The following is a 16,452-nucleotide window of genomic DNA, read 5'->3' as shown; positions in this document are numbered from 1 at the left end:
CCCGAGCCCATATATAGAATGGCTGTTTGTTAGTCCTTGGGCAATGGAAATTATATTACTCAAGTATTGACTTTACTACTGAGGGGAATATGATGCATCAACATTTTCTTTGTCATAAAGACAACACAATCCCATCTTTATTCATTCACTCAAGAATATGCGAAATTTGTGTATATTGTCATTATGAAATTAGACTTTTGTAACCCAGTCACAGTCCTTCTCAGCTAAAATGTTGTATTTTTAATATATTTTTAAAATCTACTTTTAGTGAAACACAATCTGTGTGACATGGAAAAAGGTTTGTCCTGGTACTACCAGGTTTTAACAAATAAATCTGCTACCTGTGAAACATTGAGCCTTACTAATTGGATTAAAGAAAAAAAGCTACAGTTAGTTTCAGCATCCTTTTAGGCAAGGGGGAGGAAATGACAATCAGAGTTCCCACTGCTAACTTGTCGGCAATGACTCATGTTGGAAAATGCACACATCTCAACATCCGTGCCTGGAACCTCCAGGTTACCCCGACCTCCCACTGTAATTTGAAGAAGTTTGGGAGACATCCTGAGATATGACATAAATGTTTGCTCTTCCAGGTTTCATGCCAAGCTTCCAATGAAGTTATAGCAGGAAACCAGGAGAAATCCCTGGAAATGTTACTTCCTAACAAAGATAATTATCACTAATTTTGCATTTGGGCCAATTACCTGAAGTTATCTAGGCAGATAAATGGATATTTCCCCCTCCCTAGCCTTTCATAGGTGAGTGACTACAGGAAAAGAGGCAGGGTAAATGTGGTGTTGGGTGCTCTGATGCACAGATGAACCAACACAGTTGTATTTGGTACAACTCTATTTTATTTTAACTTATATATATAGTTCGTTCTGGATACTCTGCACGTGGTGTCTCCCTGAGTGTGTCGTGTAACAGGTCTGTCCTTGTCCTGGTCTCCAGCTAATACTGTCCACCAGGTGTCGTGTTTGTCCTTTTATACAGGCCCTGTCTTTGTCTGTGATTGGTTGTGGTGTTGTGTGTTCTGATTTGTCTGTTGGTGTGTCTATCATGATGTGTGTGTTTGAATATCATGACATCCCCCCTTTTTACAAAGATATGTGCCTACGTGGTTATAAATATAATCGTGTCGTGAGTGCATCTAAGAGTGTGTGTGTGTGTTGTGTACAGCATGTGCATATGACGTAACTATTTACATGGGGCGATGGCGGGTGCGTCACGCTAACGAGGTTGTACCATAACAAAACATGAATGCGAAAAAAAACTTTGAATAGTGGTCCGGTCAAACGATATCTGGAATGATGAACAACAACAGATTATAATACAGAAGTGTTTAACTTTTTAAACATATGAACAGTGTTATAAGTCCAGTCTAATGGGCTTGCGACGAATTCGGGTTGACCGCCTCAAGGGTGGGTCAAGAACCACCGGCTGATGTGCAAGCCTGGCCACGGGTGGCGATGGAAGGGGCGTGATCTGCGGCAGCTCCACAAAGTCATCCTCGGAAGCCTGTTGAGGATCCGGCGTGTGTGTACAGTGTGGCTGCGAGCGTGGAAGTCGGCGAAGGGCGCGCCGATTGTGGCGACGAATCAATCCATCCGCCCTGCATACCAGGAACGAGGTGGAGTCTTTTTTCTTTTTATGTTTGTGGTGGACGTCATCTTGTAGCCGATGGGTCGTTGCCATTGAAGAGGCACCATCACTAATGTCATGCAAGGCGATGAATGTGCCAGATGTTGAAGTCGGCCGAGACCGTGCACGCTGGTTCCGGCCACATGCTGTGCTGGAAGGGCGACTCCGCAGAGGAACGTCGAAGCATGTCGCCTTGGAGAGAGAGTTGTTGCTCGCATCAACGTCTGGCGATGGCGCGAATTGGTGTGTCTGTCTTGGACCGCTGGTGCTGGTCGCCACTGCCGACCCAGTGTGACTGCCACGCGATCCATTCCCTGTCGCCATGGCATCCGTCGTCACCCTGAGCGTGCCATCACCGAGGCCGCGACACTGCCCGTCCGGAGCAAAGTCTGGCGTACGCGAATCAGAGTCGGCGCTTGGCTGCTCCCCATCTGGAGTCCGGTCTGCCTTCCGTCGATGCTCCCCATCCGGAGTCCCAACAGGTTCACTGGAGGCAGCCGAGATTCCCTGAAGCTGCACTTCTGGAGTCGGAACATGCAGGAATGCACCGACCAGTGGAGAGGCTCAAGTCATCAAGGGTGGAAGCGGTGCGGCGCCACCGCAGTCGTCAGTGGTCCCACCATGATCGTCGAGTGCCTCTGTACGCACTAGGCGAGGTCTGTCACCTTGCACCTTTTGCATGGGAAGTGGGATGCTGTCGTCACTCGTCTCACATCCCGTGGATAGATCCTCATTAGCAGCTTGCTGTTCACTAGGGTTGGGTAAATTGTCAGAGTTTTCATCTGGTGGTGCAAACCATGTCGGTGGACTGTCATTGTCTTGCCGATGTCCTTCATTTGGGCTTTTCTTCTTTGGAATTTTAAATCTTCCCCCAGACATTGCAGAACCTTGGGCTATGAGGAGCGATTGAATAAACTCGGTTTGTTCTCACTGGAACGAAGGAGGTTGAGGGGCGACCTGATAGAGGTATACAAAATTATGAGGGGCATAGACAGAGTGGATAGTCAGAGGCTTTTCCCCAGGGTAGAGGGGTCAATTACTAGGGGGCATAGGTTTAAGGTGAGAGGGGCAAAGTTTAGAGTAGATGTACGAGGCAAGTTTTTTACGCAGAGGGTAGTGGGTGCCTGGAACTCACTACCGGAGGAGGTAGTGGAGGCAGGGACGATAGGGACATTTAAGGGGCATCTTGACAAATATATGAATAGGATGGGAATAGAAGGATACGGACCCAGGAAGTGTAGAAGATTGTAGTTTAGTCGGGCAGTCTGGTCGGCACGGGCTTGGAGGGCCGAAGGGCCTGTTCCTGTGCTGTACATTTCTTTGTTCTTTGTTCTTTGAAATACTCCTACCCGCCCCGCCACATTTCTGCCCCGACCGGCCGGCGGGAGTCTCCGTAACACCGGCCGGTCAATGGGGTTTCCCATTGTGGGGCAGCCCCACGCCGTCAGGAAACCCCCCCAGCGCCGGCAAAACGGAGACTCCCGCCGGCGGAGAATGACGCCCCATGTTTATTGCCCTCAAATTCTCCCATATGTATGGTCTCGAATGTAGGATCCAATGTTTCTTTCGACATTGTACTATTTTCCAAAGAACATTCCGTTTCACTTTTCTTCTCAGGTACCTCATATGTATCTTTGTCTAATGTACATGCCTTCATAGTCTCTGGGTCTGATTTTGCTGGGACTGGCATGGTCACAGTCTCTCTTTTACTGTTCTCAATTGCCCACATTATACTCCCCAGACATAACTGCTTAATCTCTGGGGTTAGTGTGGTACAATGGATAATCGGGTCGACCTTATCTGCATCTTCACCATTAGTGGAAAGCACACTTGGTTCACTTGAAACTGCTGCGGGTTTTAAGTTCTTTATCTGGCTACTCGATGTCAGTGTCCTCAGGATTCTTGCTCCAATGTTCTGCTCATTTATCAGTGGAGTGTGTATAGATTCAATGCAGTTAATGTTCCCCTCAAGGTTTGAAGAGTCATTGCTGACTAACTGCTGGTCTCCGAAGTTGGGACTTTGCGGTGTTGTGTTGAAGGGAGACATTTGTCCCTGCTGTAGGTATGATTCAGGTTGTGTTATTTCCATTAACTGAGGATCAATGTCTTGTCCATTTTTTTTTTTGTACTAAAACACTGGCAATTCTCAGTCTGCTCCTTGCAAGTTAAACATACAAGTAATTTCTTTAGCAAATCCTCAGCATCCTTCTGTGACCGTGCAGCATTATTTATCTCTGTTCGGCTATAATGATCCTGAAGGTCAGCGCATAAACCTTTTTCCTTCGGGCTTGGAAGAGGAGATTCCTTTGGCTTGTCTTCAGTTGGGCTTGAACAGTCATCAGCGCTGTGCCCTTCATTGTAGCATGAGAGACCGTCATGGTCATGCTGCTGTGCAGTGGAGCGTGGTAGGTTGTCATAGCCTTCTTGCTGTTCACGTGAGCATGGCAGACTTGCATCATCTGCCGCTGGTTGGTCAGGAGAGGTTGCTAGACCCTCATGGTCTTGTTCCTGCAAGGACTGCGCATCGGAGTCAAACGTTTCTTCTTTCGTGGAGTCTGTCCACGAGCTCACTGTGGAGGCTTGTGACTCTGGAGTTACTTCTTGTTCATGCAAGGACTGCGCTCTGGAGTCTTGCATGTCTTCTTTCATAGAGTCGGGAACGCTGAGCGGGACGTGGACCATGCTCTGTGTGGCAGCAGGCCACTCTCTGTGGGCTTGCACCGCTCCCTGTCTGTTAATTTCTGGCTGCGGCATCATCCTGCACTGATGAGTTGGGACGTCATATCTGCTGGGTTGAAGATCTTCAAATCCGAAAAATGAATCCGCATCTCATCGGATTCAATGTGAGGGTCGCCAATGTGCAACACGAAAGGTTCGTCCGAGTCGTAGTCGTCTAGGACCATGGAGCTGTCATTGGGCTCGCGAGGTCCAGAAACAATGTAAAGATCGTCATCGAAGTATTCGAGGTCGGAATCATCGGCTTGTGCGTAGGTTACTGCTTGTTGCAGGGTTCTTCGGAGGTCAAATTCATCTCCTGGGTCAATTTGCGGCAATGTGCTGTCATTCCAGGTGAGGGAAGGTTGTTTTACAGCTTTAACAGATTTTTGTTTTTTTGATTTGGGACGTTTCCCTTTTAAATTGGATTTGGGACGTTTCCCCTTTAAATTGGTGCAGTCTGGGGCCTCTGACATCCTGACGCTCGGTATGTAGCACGTAGGAAGCGACTGCGCATGCGCAGATCGTTGTTCCTTTACCGATGGCCGTTTTCTTGACTGCGCATGCGCAGCGTCTCGCGCATGCGCAAACAAAACGTCCGGTTCTGCGCACTGCTCGCGCAACTGTGCTAGCGTGGTACCTTTAGCAAGATGGCCGCCGACCTCGACCCAGCCCTCTCTCAGGCCCGGGATTTCGGCCTCTGGGAATTCAGCCTCCGGGATCCCGGCCACGAGGTGAGTACTGCCGCTTTTCTTACCTTTACTTGCCGATTGGAGTGCGTTTTCCTCACAGTACTTGGCGAATTTGTCCAGGACTGCCTGGTAATCGTACCTTTGCTGCCTCCTGAAGAAACTGAATCTTGTGAATATTCCTTTTGCCCTTGCACCGGCGATGGTGAGGAGAAATTCAATTTTTTCATTATCATCCAGGTCTTGGAGTTCAGCTGCCACCAGGAATAATTCAAACATTTGCCGGAATCGCCGCCAGTTTTCGCGGAGATCGCCGTGGCACTGGAGCGGCTGTGGAACCGGGAGCTGTAACATCTTGCCTGGGTACTGCTGGTTGTCTCTGTACACTGAGGTATGCCGGCAGGTATCGATCCACTCCTGTACCATGTGGTGTTGGGTGCCCTGATGCACAGATGAACCAACCAATACAGTTGTATTTGGTACAACTCTATTTTATTTTAACTTTTATATACAGTTCGTTCTGGATACTCTGCACGTGGTGTCTCCCTGAGTGTGTCGTGTAACAGGTCTGTCCTTGTCCTGGTCTCCAGCTAATACTGTCCACCAGGTGTCGTGTTTGTCCTTTTATACAGTCCCTGTCTTTGTCTGTGATTGGTTGTGGTGTTGTGTGTTCTGATTTGTCTGTTGGTGTGTCTATCATGATGTGTGTGTTTGAATATCATGACAGTAAAGGAATCGAAAAAAATACAAATTATGCACAGGTTTAACTTCATTAGGTTATTATGGGTCAGATCTGGGTCAGAATAAGTTCATACTTCATAATCATATGGTAAGTAGCACATGTTCCTATTATATTCTGTCAAATCAATATTATTGGTAAAATTTGGCAGTGACCTATAACTAATTTGGTCTAATTCTACAAATGACTTCTACACATTTGTGAATCCATATCAAATAGTGAAAAATGATGTACCTATGTGTGGATGAATTAGGATATACACTTGTTTAAAAATTAGCAGCTAAAATACTGCACTCCAGACCTTTTATTTCACACAATGCCTCTTATAAGTAAGAATAATGAGACACACTAAAGTTAATACTGTGTTTTCTTTTGCAGAGCCAAGCTCCCATTATGTCATTTCTTTGAAGGCCTTTAACAACGTAGGACAGGGGGTCCCTCTGTATGAGAGTGCCACCACCAGGGCTTTATCAGGTAGGTTATACTTGGACGAGGCATTCACAATGCCAACATTTATTATCCAGGCCGAGATGTGTAGTGAGAACTGTTCTAGAATATTTCCACCATAAATTTGTTAGACGATCTTGTGCATTTCCTGAAATGAAAGTGAATTGGGAAATATTCAATGTTCCATTATTTTGCCACAGTTCTGGAGTTGTAATATTTTAGATATATTGGCAAACTTTGAACATTTCAGACCATGTGTGCATAGGATCAGAGGGAATGAGAAAGGGGTGAAACCACGCTCATGGCTGAAAGGGGAGAGATAAAGAAAAATATACGCATCAAAATTATGCACATCTCTACATTTATTTGCTGTTGCTCTCAAAACCGTACCTTTTAAAAGCTACTAAATTTCTTAGGAGCTAATTGCATATTGCCAGCAAAGAAAATATATCTGCTGCTTCAGAACAGAAAGAATTATCCAGACCTCGAAGAATTAAAATATCTCTTGTGGAAATGCCAGCCAGTGAAAGCATGATGAAATAAATTAGCAGGATCACTTGGCTGGCTGAAACTCACCCACATTATACCTGGAAGAGTGTAATATTAGCGCTAGGTTCAAAGAATGGATAATTGTTCTGTCTGTTGCTATCTCTAACTGAATTAGCACAAATTTCAACAAGGATCCCTCGCTTATTTGAATAACAATTTAACCTCAAAGGAACTAGATAATATTCCTTTGCTAATGAATTGTCCTTTTGCTCTAGACACTCATCAGATGAGCATTAGATTATTATAGAGGCCACAAATATAATTTCCAATGTAAGTGTTCATCCCATCTAGTTTATCCTTCTGTGCCTACCTATAGTCTCCCTATTAAAACATTTCCCTGATTATTGGATAATTCACTACCCTGCCAAAAAGATCATTCAGACTCTGCTTTGTGAGAAAGTACTGCCTCAAATGGTGTGTGAGTTGATCTTTGGCAAGTTCATATCACTAGCACTTGACCTAAAGTCGTACTTCCTTGAGGTAGTGTTCAGGATTTACCTCTCTATTCCAAATAGTACAATACAAGCTCCTCCTTGTCCATCAAGCCAGAAAAAGCTATGTGTTTTAACCTTTGTCTTTCTCTCTTGAGTTCAATGAACTTGTCTTCCCCTATACCTTAATCACTAGAAAGGTTTTGTATGTTTTAGTTCAGATAGATTTTTGAGTAGACACACATCTGGACCTCTATCTTATCTTTAAATGTCTCTTTTGTTCCCCTTTAAGTCTTACTTCCTGATGCACGATCAATTGCACAAAGACCAGAGTTGCGTACAACTGTGGCTTTATTACAGTCAGATGAGAGGCAGCAGGAGGCCTCGCATCTGACTGTAATAAAGCCACAGCTGTACGCAACTCTAGTCTGGCCGGTAGAAGTGCGGCTTGCACTCCGCACAGACCTGGCAGTCCCTGGTGACTGTCCTTACTTCCTCGACGGAGTAGGGCAGATTGCGAGCTTTGACCAGATGGTACAATCGAGTGACCCCCGGGTGACAAAGGCTATCGTGCAGGGCCCGGAGTTGGCCCATTTGTGCGCTGGCACATATACCTCGGGAGAGGGCATCTGGGGGCTCGTTGAGTATACCGGGGCGATACAAGATCTCGTAATTATAGGTGGAGAGCTCGATTCTCCACCACAAGATTTTATCATTTTTGATCTTGCCCCGCTGTGTGTTATTGAACATGAAGGCTACCGACCGTTGGTCCGTAAGGAGAGTGAATCTCTTACCGGCCAGGTAATGCCTCCAATGCCGCACAGCTTCAACGATAGCTTGAGCCTCCTTCTCAAGGATGAGTGTCGAATTTCAGAGGCATGAAGGGTGCGGGAAAAGAATGCCACGGGTCTGCCTGCCTGGTTTAGGGTGGCGGCAAGGGCGACATCTGAAGCGTTGCTTTCTACTTGGAGAGGCAGTGACTCATCCACTGCGTGCATCCCGGCCTTGGCAATGTCTGCTCTGATGCGGGTGAAAGCATGTTGTGCCTCAGCCGCAAGGGGGAATTGGGTGGACTGAATGAGTGGGCGGGCCTTGTCCGCATAGTTTGGGACCCACTAAGCATAGTAGGAAAAGAACCCCAGGGAGCGTTTGAGGACCTTGGGCAGTGGGGGAGGGGAAGTTCCATGAGGGGGTGCATGCGCTTGGGGTCGGGCCCAAGAAGACCATTTTGGACTATATAGTCGAGAATGGCTAACCGGGTCGTGCTGAACACACACTTTTTGTTCGAGGTCAGGTTGAGAAGGGTGGCAGTGTGGAGGAATTTATCGAGCTTGGCATCGTGGTCCTGCTGGTCATGGCCGCATATGGTGACATTATCTAAGTACGGAAAGGTGGCCCGCAAACCATACTGGTCGACCATTCGGTTCTTCTCTCTTTGGAAGACCGAGACCCCATTTGTGACACCGAAAGGGACCCTAAGGAAGTGGTAGAGGCGACCGTCCGTCTCGAAGGCCGTGTATGGACGGTCCAACTTCCGGATGGAGAGCTGGTGGTAGGCGGATTTCAGGTCAATTGTTGAGAAGACCCGATACTGCGCAATCTGATTGACCATATCAGATATGCGTGGGAGGGGGTACGCGTCGAGCTGCGTGTACCGATTGATGGTCTGGCTGTAGTCCACGACCATCCTGTGTTTCTCCCCAGTTTTAACCACTGCCACTTGGGCTCTCCAGGGGCTGTTGCTGGCCTCGATAATACCCTCCTTAAGCAGCCGTTGGACTTCGGACCTGATGAAGGTCTTGTCCTGGGTGCTGTACCGTCTGCTCCTAGTGGCAATGGGCTTGCAATCCGCAGTTAGGTTTGCAAAAAGGGAGGGGGGATCGACCTTGAGGGTCGCGAGGCCGCAAACGGTAAGGGGGGTAAGGGGTAAATTTGAGGGTGAGGCTCTGGAGGTTGCACTGGAAGTCCAGGCCCAACAGGAATGCAGCGCAGAGATTAGGAAGGACATAGAGGCGGAAGTTACTAAATTCTACGCCCTGGGCCGTGAGGGTGGCTGTACAAAAGCCTCGGATCGGGACGGAGTGGGATCTGGAGGCTAGGGAGATCCTTTGATTGGCTGGGTGGACCGCGAGGGAGCAGCGCCTTACCGTATCTGGGTGAACGAAGCTTTTGGTGCTCCCGGAGTCCAGCAGGCACGAGGTCGCGTGGCCGTTGATTTTAACCGTCGTCGACGCGGTGGCCAGGTTGTGCGGGCGTGATTGGTCCAGCGTCAGCGAAGCGAGCTGCGGGTAGCCATCGGATTCTTCGGGTGGCGAGCGGGTGAGGTTCCGATGTCGAGATGTCCGGAGACCCTGTGGGGAACAAGATGGTGGCGCCCATGGTGCGCACATTGCGGGGTCGGGAGAAGATGGCGGCGCCCATGGTGCGCACATTGCGGGGTCGGGACAAGATGGTGGCGCCCATGGTGCGCACATTGTGGGATCGGGACAAGTTGGCGGCACCCATTGGTCGCACGGACCCGGGAGGAGAAGATGGCAGCTCCCATTGTGCGTCTGGCGTGGGGGAGGGGGCAATAGCGGGCGCGATCGCAGCGACTGCGCGGGCCTGGCACACAGCCGCGAAGTGGCCCTTTTTACTGCAGGCTTTACAAGCGGCAGTGCGGGCCGGGCAGTGTTGGCGGGGGTGCTTCTGCTGACCGTAGAAGTAGCAGCGGGGACCCCCGGGGTGTGCGGATCGGCGTGCGGCGTAGACGTATTGCGAAGGCAGGGCCCCGGCTGAGGAGGTCGGCGGCGGAGTCCAGGAGGGGTAGGGAGGGGTAGAAGGGTGGGCAGCGCGGCGGGAGAGGTACGATTGTACGTTACGGGATGCGACCGTCATGGAGAGCGCCAAGGTTTTCATCTCCGCCAGTTCAAGCGTGGCCCCTTCCAGCAATCGTTCTCGGATGCGGTCCGACGCAATCCCCGTCACGAAGGCATCGCGCATGAGGAGATTCGCGTGTTCGGCGGCCGTGACAGCCTGACAGTCACAGTCACGGACGAGTGGAATTGGGCCCGTCAGAAGTCTTCGATGGACTCACCAGGTAGTTGCGAGCGAGTGACAAGTACATGCCTGGAGAAGAGCGTGTTCGCCTTCTGTGTGTAGTGTTCTTTGAGGAGTTCCATTGCTTTTGTATAAATAGTGGCGCCTTGGATCAACGGGAGCTCAGTCTGGAGTACAGGACGTTTATCTTCTCAGCCTCCATTGGCGCGGGGTCCGCCGCGTTGATGTAAGCCTCGAAACATGCTAGCCAGTGAGTAAAGTCTTTCCTGGCGTCGGGCGAGTGCGGATCCAGCTGCAGGCGATCGGGCTTAATTCGGATATCCATTCTGTGGAAAATCTGACTGTAATAAATTGATGCACAATCAATTGCACAAAGACTAAAGTTGAGTACAACTGTGGCTTTATTACAGTCAGATGCGTGGCCTCCTGCTGCAGCTGGCGAAATGGCAGGGCACTGGAGGTCATGCATATTTATACAGTTCTCCCTGGGCGGAGCCAGCCGGCAGGAGCTACCGGCGAACCTGTAGTGCAGGTCCTACCTTACATCTCCTATTACAGTGGATCACCACATTTCCCATGTTGACCCCCTTTTGCTTTGATTTATACATGCACCCTTTATTTCCTTGCTCTTTGTTTACTCCATTCCTTGGATGATATTAAACGTGCTCAGGTGAATTACCGTAAAAGATACCATGGTGCTATTTCAAAAAATAGCCGAGGAGATCTCCCTATTATCTTGACAAATCCTTCAAACAACATCACCAAAAACATCTGGGGCGAGATTCTCCGACCACCCGCCGGGTCGGAGAATCGCGGGGGCTGGCGTGAATCCCGCCCCGCCCGTTGCCGAATTTTCCACCACCGGATATTTGGCGGGGGCGGGAATCGCGGCGTGCCGGTTGGCGGGCCACCACCCGCGATTCTCCGGCCCGGATGGGCCGAAGTCCCGCCGCTAAAATGCCTGTCCCGCCGGCGTAGATTAAACCACCTACCTTACCGGCGGGACAAGGCGGCGCGGGCGGGCTCCGGGGTCCTGGGGGGGGGCGCGGGGCGATCTGGCCCCGGGGGGTTCCCCCACGGTGGCCTGGCCCGCGATCGGGGCCCACCGATCCGCGGGCGGGCCTGTGCCATGGGGGCACTCTTTCCCTTCCGCCTTTGCCACGGTCTCCACCATGGCGGAGGCGTAAGAGACTCTCTCCACTGCGAATGCGCGGGGATGCCGTGAGCGGCCGCTGACGCTCCCGCACATGCGCTGCCCGGATATGTCATTTCAACGCCAGCTGGCGGGGCACCAAAGGCCTTTTCCGCCAGCTGGCGGGACGGAAATTCGTCCAGCGCGGGTCTAGCCCCTTAAGGTTGGGGCTCGGCCCCCAAAGATGCGGAGCATTCCGCACCTTTGGGGCGGCGCGATGCCCGACTAATTTGCACCATTGTGGGCGCCAGTCGGCGGACATCGCGCCGTTTCCGGAGAATTTCGCCCCAGGTGCGAGATTCTCTGACCCCACGCCGGGTCGGAGAATCGCCGGGGGCTGGCGTGAATCCCACCCCTGCCGGTTGCTGAAGTCTCCGGTACCGGATATTCGGCGGTGGCGGTTGGCGGGCCCCCCCGTGCGATTCTCCGGCCCGGATGGGCTGAAGTCCCGCCGCTAAAATGCCTGGCCCACCGGCGTGGATTAAACCACATACCTTACCGGCGGGAAAAGGCGGCACGGGCGGGCTCCGGGGTCCTGGCGGGGGGTGCGGGGCGATCTGGCCCCGGGCGGTGCCCCCACGGTGGCCTGGCCCGCGATCGGGGCTCACCGATCCGCGGGCGGCCCTGTGCCGTGGGGGCACTCTTTCCCTTCCGCCTCCGCCACGGTCTCCACCATGGCCGAGGCAGAAGAGACTCCATCCACTGCGCATGCGCGGGAATGCCATCAGCGGCCGCTAACGCTCCCGCGCAAAAGCCGCCCGGAGATGTCATTTCCGTGCCAGCTGGCGGGGCACCAAAGGCCTTTTCCGCCAGCTAGCGGGGTGGAAATTCGTCCGGCGCCGGCCTAGCCCCTTAAGGTTGGGGCTCGGCCCCCAAAGATGCGGAGCATTCCGCACCTTTGGGGCGGCGCGATGCCCGACTGATTTGCGCCGTTTTGGGCACCAGTCGGCGGACATCGCGCCGTTTCCAGAGAATTTCGCCCCAGGTTATTATCTATTGCTGTTAGTGAGACCTTGCATTGTGCAAATTGGTTGTCATCTTTCCTACATGGCAGTGGTGATTACACTTCAAAGTACTTAACTAGATGTAAAATCGTCCTTTTCATTTTATTCCATCTTTTGTTAATCTCCACTTGGTATCCTCATTATGAATGTACTGAGAGAATAGTGGTAGAGCTCTTTCATAGAGTTCGTGCTGGGCATCGAATGGAGCACAATTCTCCCAACCCGTGCCACCTGACTCAATCTGATTTACGCCCTCACTGGACATGAACCATACAGCATATTTAAATTATTTAAATAAGTATTTATATATGCTTGGCGAGTTTAAAGCCGAATTTCCTCAACCCGCATCCTCACCCCTTGCCGGTGCAGCTGAGGACAGCAGGAATCAATACTGGTCTCCACCAATGGTGCCAGGGGGCTCGGAGGCCATTGGAGCCCCAAGGTGGCCTGGTACATGGCATGCTCCCTGGCACCATGGCATTGCCAGGTTGGCACTGCCAGGGTGCCATGGGACAAAGCCAAGGGATGGGGCCAGAAAGTGGGCAGGGCCTGAAGGGGGCGGGGATTGAGTGACCTGGTAGTGGAATGTTGCTCATCTGGGAGTGTGGGGGCGTTGGTACCTGTGATTTGGGAGAGGGGCTTGAGGCCAGTGAAGGTGGTGAATGGGGGGGGGGGGCGGTAATGAAGCCTTGATGCTGACGATGTTGGGGGTGGTGGGAGGTGTGGGGGAGGTTTGAATGTTACTTTTACATCGGGGTACCCTTGAAAAAGGGCGTCGCAATATCTGTGAAGCCGGACTTGCTGGCATGTTTCGGGCCTGCCTCTCTCAGTGCCAGTGCAAAACCTGTCCCATTCCAAAAAGGCGTGGATGGATTGCGATCTAAATTACGCCAAACTGCCCACCAGGAATCGTACCTAGTTGTCCGCCGGAGGCCAGACTTAGCATTTTTTGGGAGAATTCAGTCCTAGTTTTTGTTGATCACTCATCGATTATTGCTTCAGAGTAAACTGGAAATTCTTTCAATATCGAGTAAATCATGCAACGTCTGTGGAGTGAGGAACAGAGTTAGCTTTTCAAGTTAGGGATGTAACACGTTTTTGAGACAGGCAAAGGGGGAGCGAGAAAAGAACAAAAGTCTTTTAATGAAGGAAATTTGCCAGTCATAAGCAGTCTGATTTGTATGTGACGCTAGACAAACAGCAATTATTGACTCTTAACTCGACTCTGAAGTGATCAAGCAAACCAACCGGTTGGAATAAATTTCTGTGTTTGCAACGGTTTATGTAGGTGGCAAGCCACCACCTTCTCAAGGCCATTTGGTTGCTGTTCTGATCAGAGATACTCATATCCTGACAACTTTAATTTTTAAAATACAGAAGATGAACAAGGTAAAGGAGACAAACAGAAACCCCATCAGAGAGAGAGAAAAGCAGAACTTTAAAACAGGAATTCCTGGGATGGCAGTGAACAAAACACAAATACAAAACCTGAAATAAAAACAGAAAATGGTAGAATTAACTAGCAGGAAAAGTAGCATCTGTGGAGAGAGATAAACATTTTTGTTCGAGGTTTTTAGAAGTTTTGGGGACAGGATTGGAGGTCACTGGGTCTGCTAATCTGCACTGCCAGCCATTGTGTGGATTCAGACACGAGGGGCAGGATTCTCCCCTACCCAGCGGGGCGGGGGGTTCCGACGTAATGGAGTGGCGGGAACCACTCCGGCGTCGGGCCGCCCCAAAGGTGCGGAAGTCTTTGCCCTCACACTGAGGGGCTAGGCCCGCGCCGGAGTGGTTTGCGCTCCGCTGGCTGATGGGAAAGGCCTTTGGCGCCACGCCAGCCGGGGCCGAAAGGTCTTCGCCGGGCGACGCATGCACGGGAGCATCAGCGGCTGAAGAAAAAGAGTGCCCCCACGGCACAGGCCCGCCCGCGGATCGGTAGGCCCCGATCGCGGGCCAGGCCACCGTGGGGGCACCCCCCGGAACCAGTTCGCCCCGCGCCCCCCCCCCCCCAGGACCCCAGAGTTTGCCCACGCCGCCTTATCCCGCCGTTCAAAAGGTGGTTTAATCCATGCTGGCGGGTCAGGCATTCCAGCAGCGGGACTTCGGCCCATCGCGGGCCGGAGAATCGGCGGGGGTGGGCCCGCCGACCGGCGCGATTCCCGCCCCCGCCGACCGGCGCAGCGCGATTCCCGCCCTCGCCGAATCTCTGGTGGCGGAGACGTCGGGACACGACGGGGGCAGGATTCACGCCAGCCCCTGGCGATTCTCCGGCCCGGCGTGGGGTCGGACAATCCCGCCCCAGATCTTGACCCTGAGCCATTTCTGGCGCAGAAGGATCAGAATCAAAATGGCTACCCACCTCTATGCGCCAGGTAACCCATTGAGGGGAATTAGAGCCAACATTCCTACACCAATTGAAATCTTCAGTCAGCAAGAGACATGGCCAGCTAACCATGGCAGGTTGATGTTGGGCAAGTGGGGGATGGGCTTCAATCCACGAGGGTCACCCCCACCCCAGCAATCATGGCCACTGGGCTACAGCCGCAGCCACTGACCATGTGCAGAAGAGTTGCCTCTTCAGGATCACGGCCAGGCAGCTGTAACATCCCTAACTATGATGAAGAATGCTGACCTCGGCTCGTAGGGCTGCCTCCATATCTCTCCATTCCAGATCGGCAGCCCCCACTTTGGTGGGTGGGTTTGTCAATGTATCAGTACTGGAGGGCTTCCTATTGGTCCTTCAGCGCAGGGCATCCACGCACCATCGTTAAATGGACGTCGAGCTCTCTGCTATTAATTAGCTTGGTCCTTTAAAAATCTGGATGGGAGTGTCTAAACATCATAGTAAATTCTGGACATGGAACAAATCCAGACGAATGTTTCAGGCAAATCATTTTTTTATGTCATCTGATTTGAAAAAAGTTAGAGATCTATGCCAGTTGGACGCAATTGCAGGTGCAGGGGAAAAGGGGAAGTTAGGAAAAAATAAAGGGACAGTCTGCAATGGGGTACAGGGCAGAAGAGATTAAATGACAGAAGGGATGACTATGATGCAAAAGGAGATAGTAATGGGACAAGTAAAGAAGTGAAAGACGGGCCGATGAGGTGTGAATATAGACATAGACATAGAATTTACAGTGCAGAAGGAGGCCATTCTGCCCATCGTGTCTGCACTGTCTCTTGGAAAGAGCACCCTACTTAAGCCCATACTTCCACCCTATCCCTGTAACCCAGCAACCTCATCTAACCTAAGGGCGATTTATCATGGCCATTCATCTAACCTGCACATCTTTGGACAGTGGGAGGAAACCGGAGCACCCGGAGGAAACCCCCGCAGACACAGGGAGAACGTGCAGACTCCACACAGACAGTGAGTGACCCAAGCGGGAATCGAACCTGGAACCCTGGTGCTGTGAAGCCATAGTGCTAGCCACTAGGCTACCGCGATAACATTGGTTATCAATGTTTAGCAATATGTTTTTCAAGTTCCCTTCTTTGATTTTCCCTTGATGCACAGACACTCAACACTTCTCTCACAGAATGGCTGTCATGTGTCATGATATGAAGACATGCAGATAATGATATACAGACTGGCACAGACAGACAGCTAATGAACACAGAGAACAGGACATGACCAATGAGCAGGCAGGACACTCAGGTGTGGTATCTCACTATAAAAGGCACGAGGCACTCACACTCCACCTCTTTCCACTGATGAACATCTACAGAGTGAGTCAGGGTGTATGTACAGTATCACACCTCCAGCACGTGGCTAAGAGCTCGTTATGGTTCAGTCAGACAGAATAACCACACTTAGGTCAGCAGAGAGTCGAACTCATAGAGAACTGTGCTGACTGTGCTGCTGGTTCAATAAATCAGATTGAACTAACTTCAAGGTCTGGAGTATCTTTTGATTAAAGCTGCATCTAGTTGCAGCCTGTGTTATCCCAGAGTACATTCCACAAACATCAAGGGCAGGATTCTTCGACCCCACGCCGGGTCAGAG

The 16,452-nt window shown here is 51.1% G+C and overlaps 1 protein-coding gene across 1 annotated transcript in view; it reads left to right on the top strand.

The window, feature by feature from the left end:
- The window catches only part of dcc (DCC netrin 1 receptor), a 1,735,814-nt gene that overhangs the window by 1,506,822 nt on the left and 212,540 nt on the right, over positions 1–16,452 (top strand). The window contains exon 16 of the mRNA XM_072497411.1: positions 6,163–6,258. Within this exon, the coding sequence (XP_072353512.1) occupies positions 6,163–6,258 (96 nt within the window). The remainder of the gene's footprint in view (positions 1–6,162; positions 6,259–16,452) is intronic.

This window comes from Scyliorhinus torazame, chromosome 3, assembly GCF_047496885.1.
Source record: "Scyliorhinus torazame isolate Kashiwa2021f chromosome 3, sScyTor2.1, whole genome shotgun sequence".
Lineage (NCBI taxonomy): Eukaryota > Metazoa > Chordata > Chondrichthyes > Carcharhiniformes > Scyliorhinidae > Scyliorhinus > Scyliorhinus torazame.
Note: the sequence above shows the minus strand (reverse complement) of the source record. Positions and strands in the feature narration are given on the sequence as shown.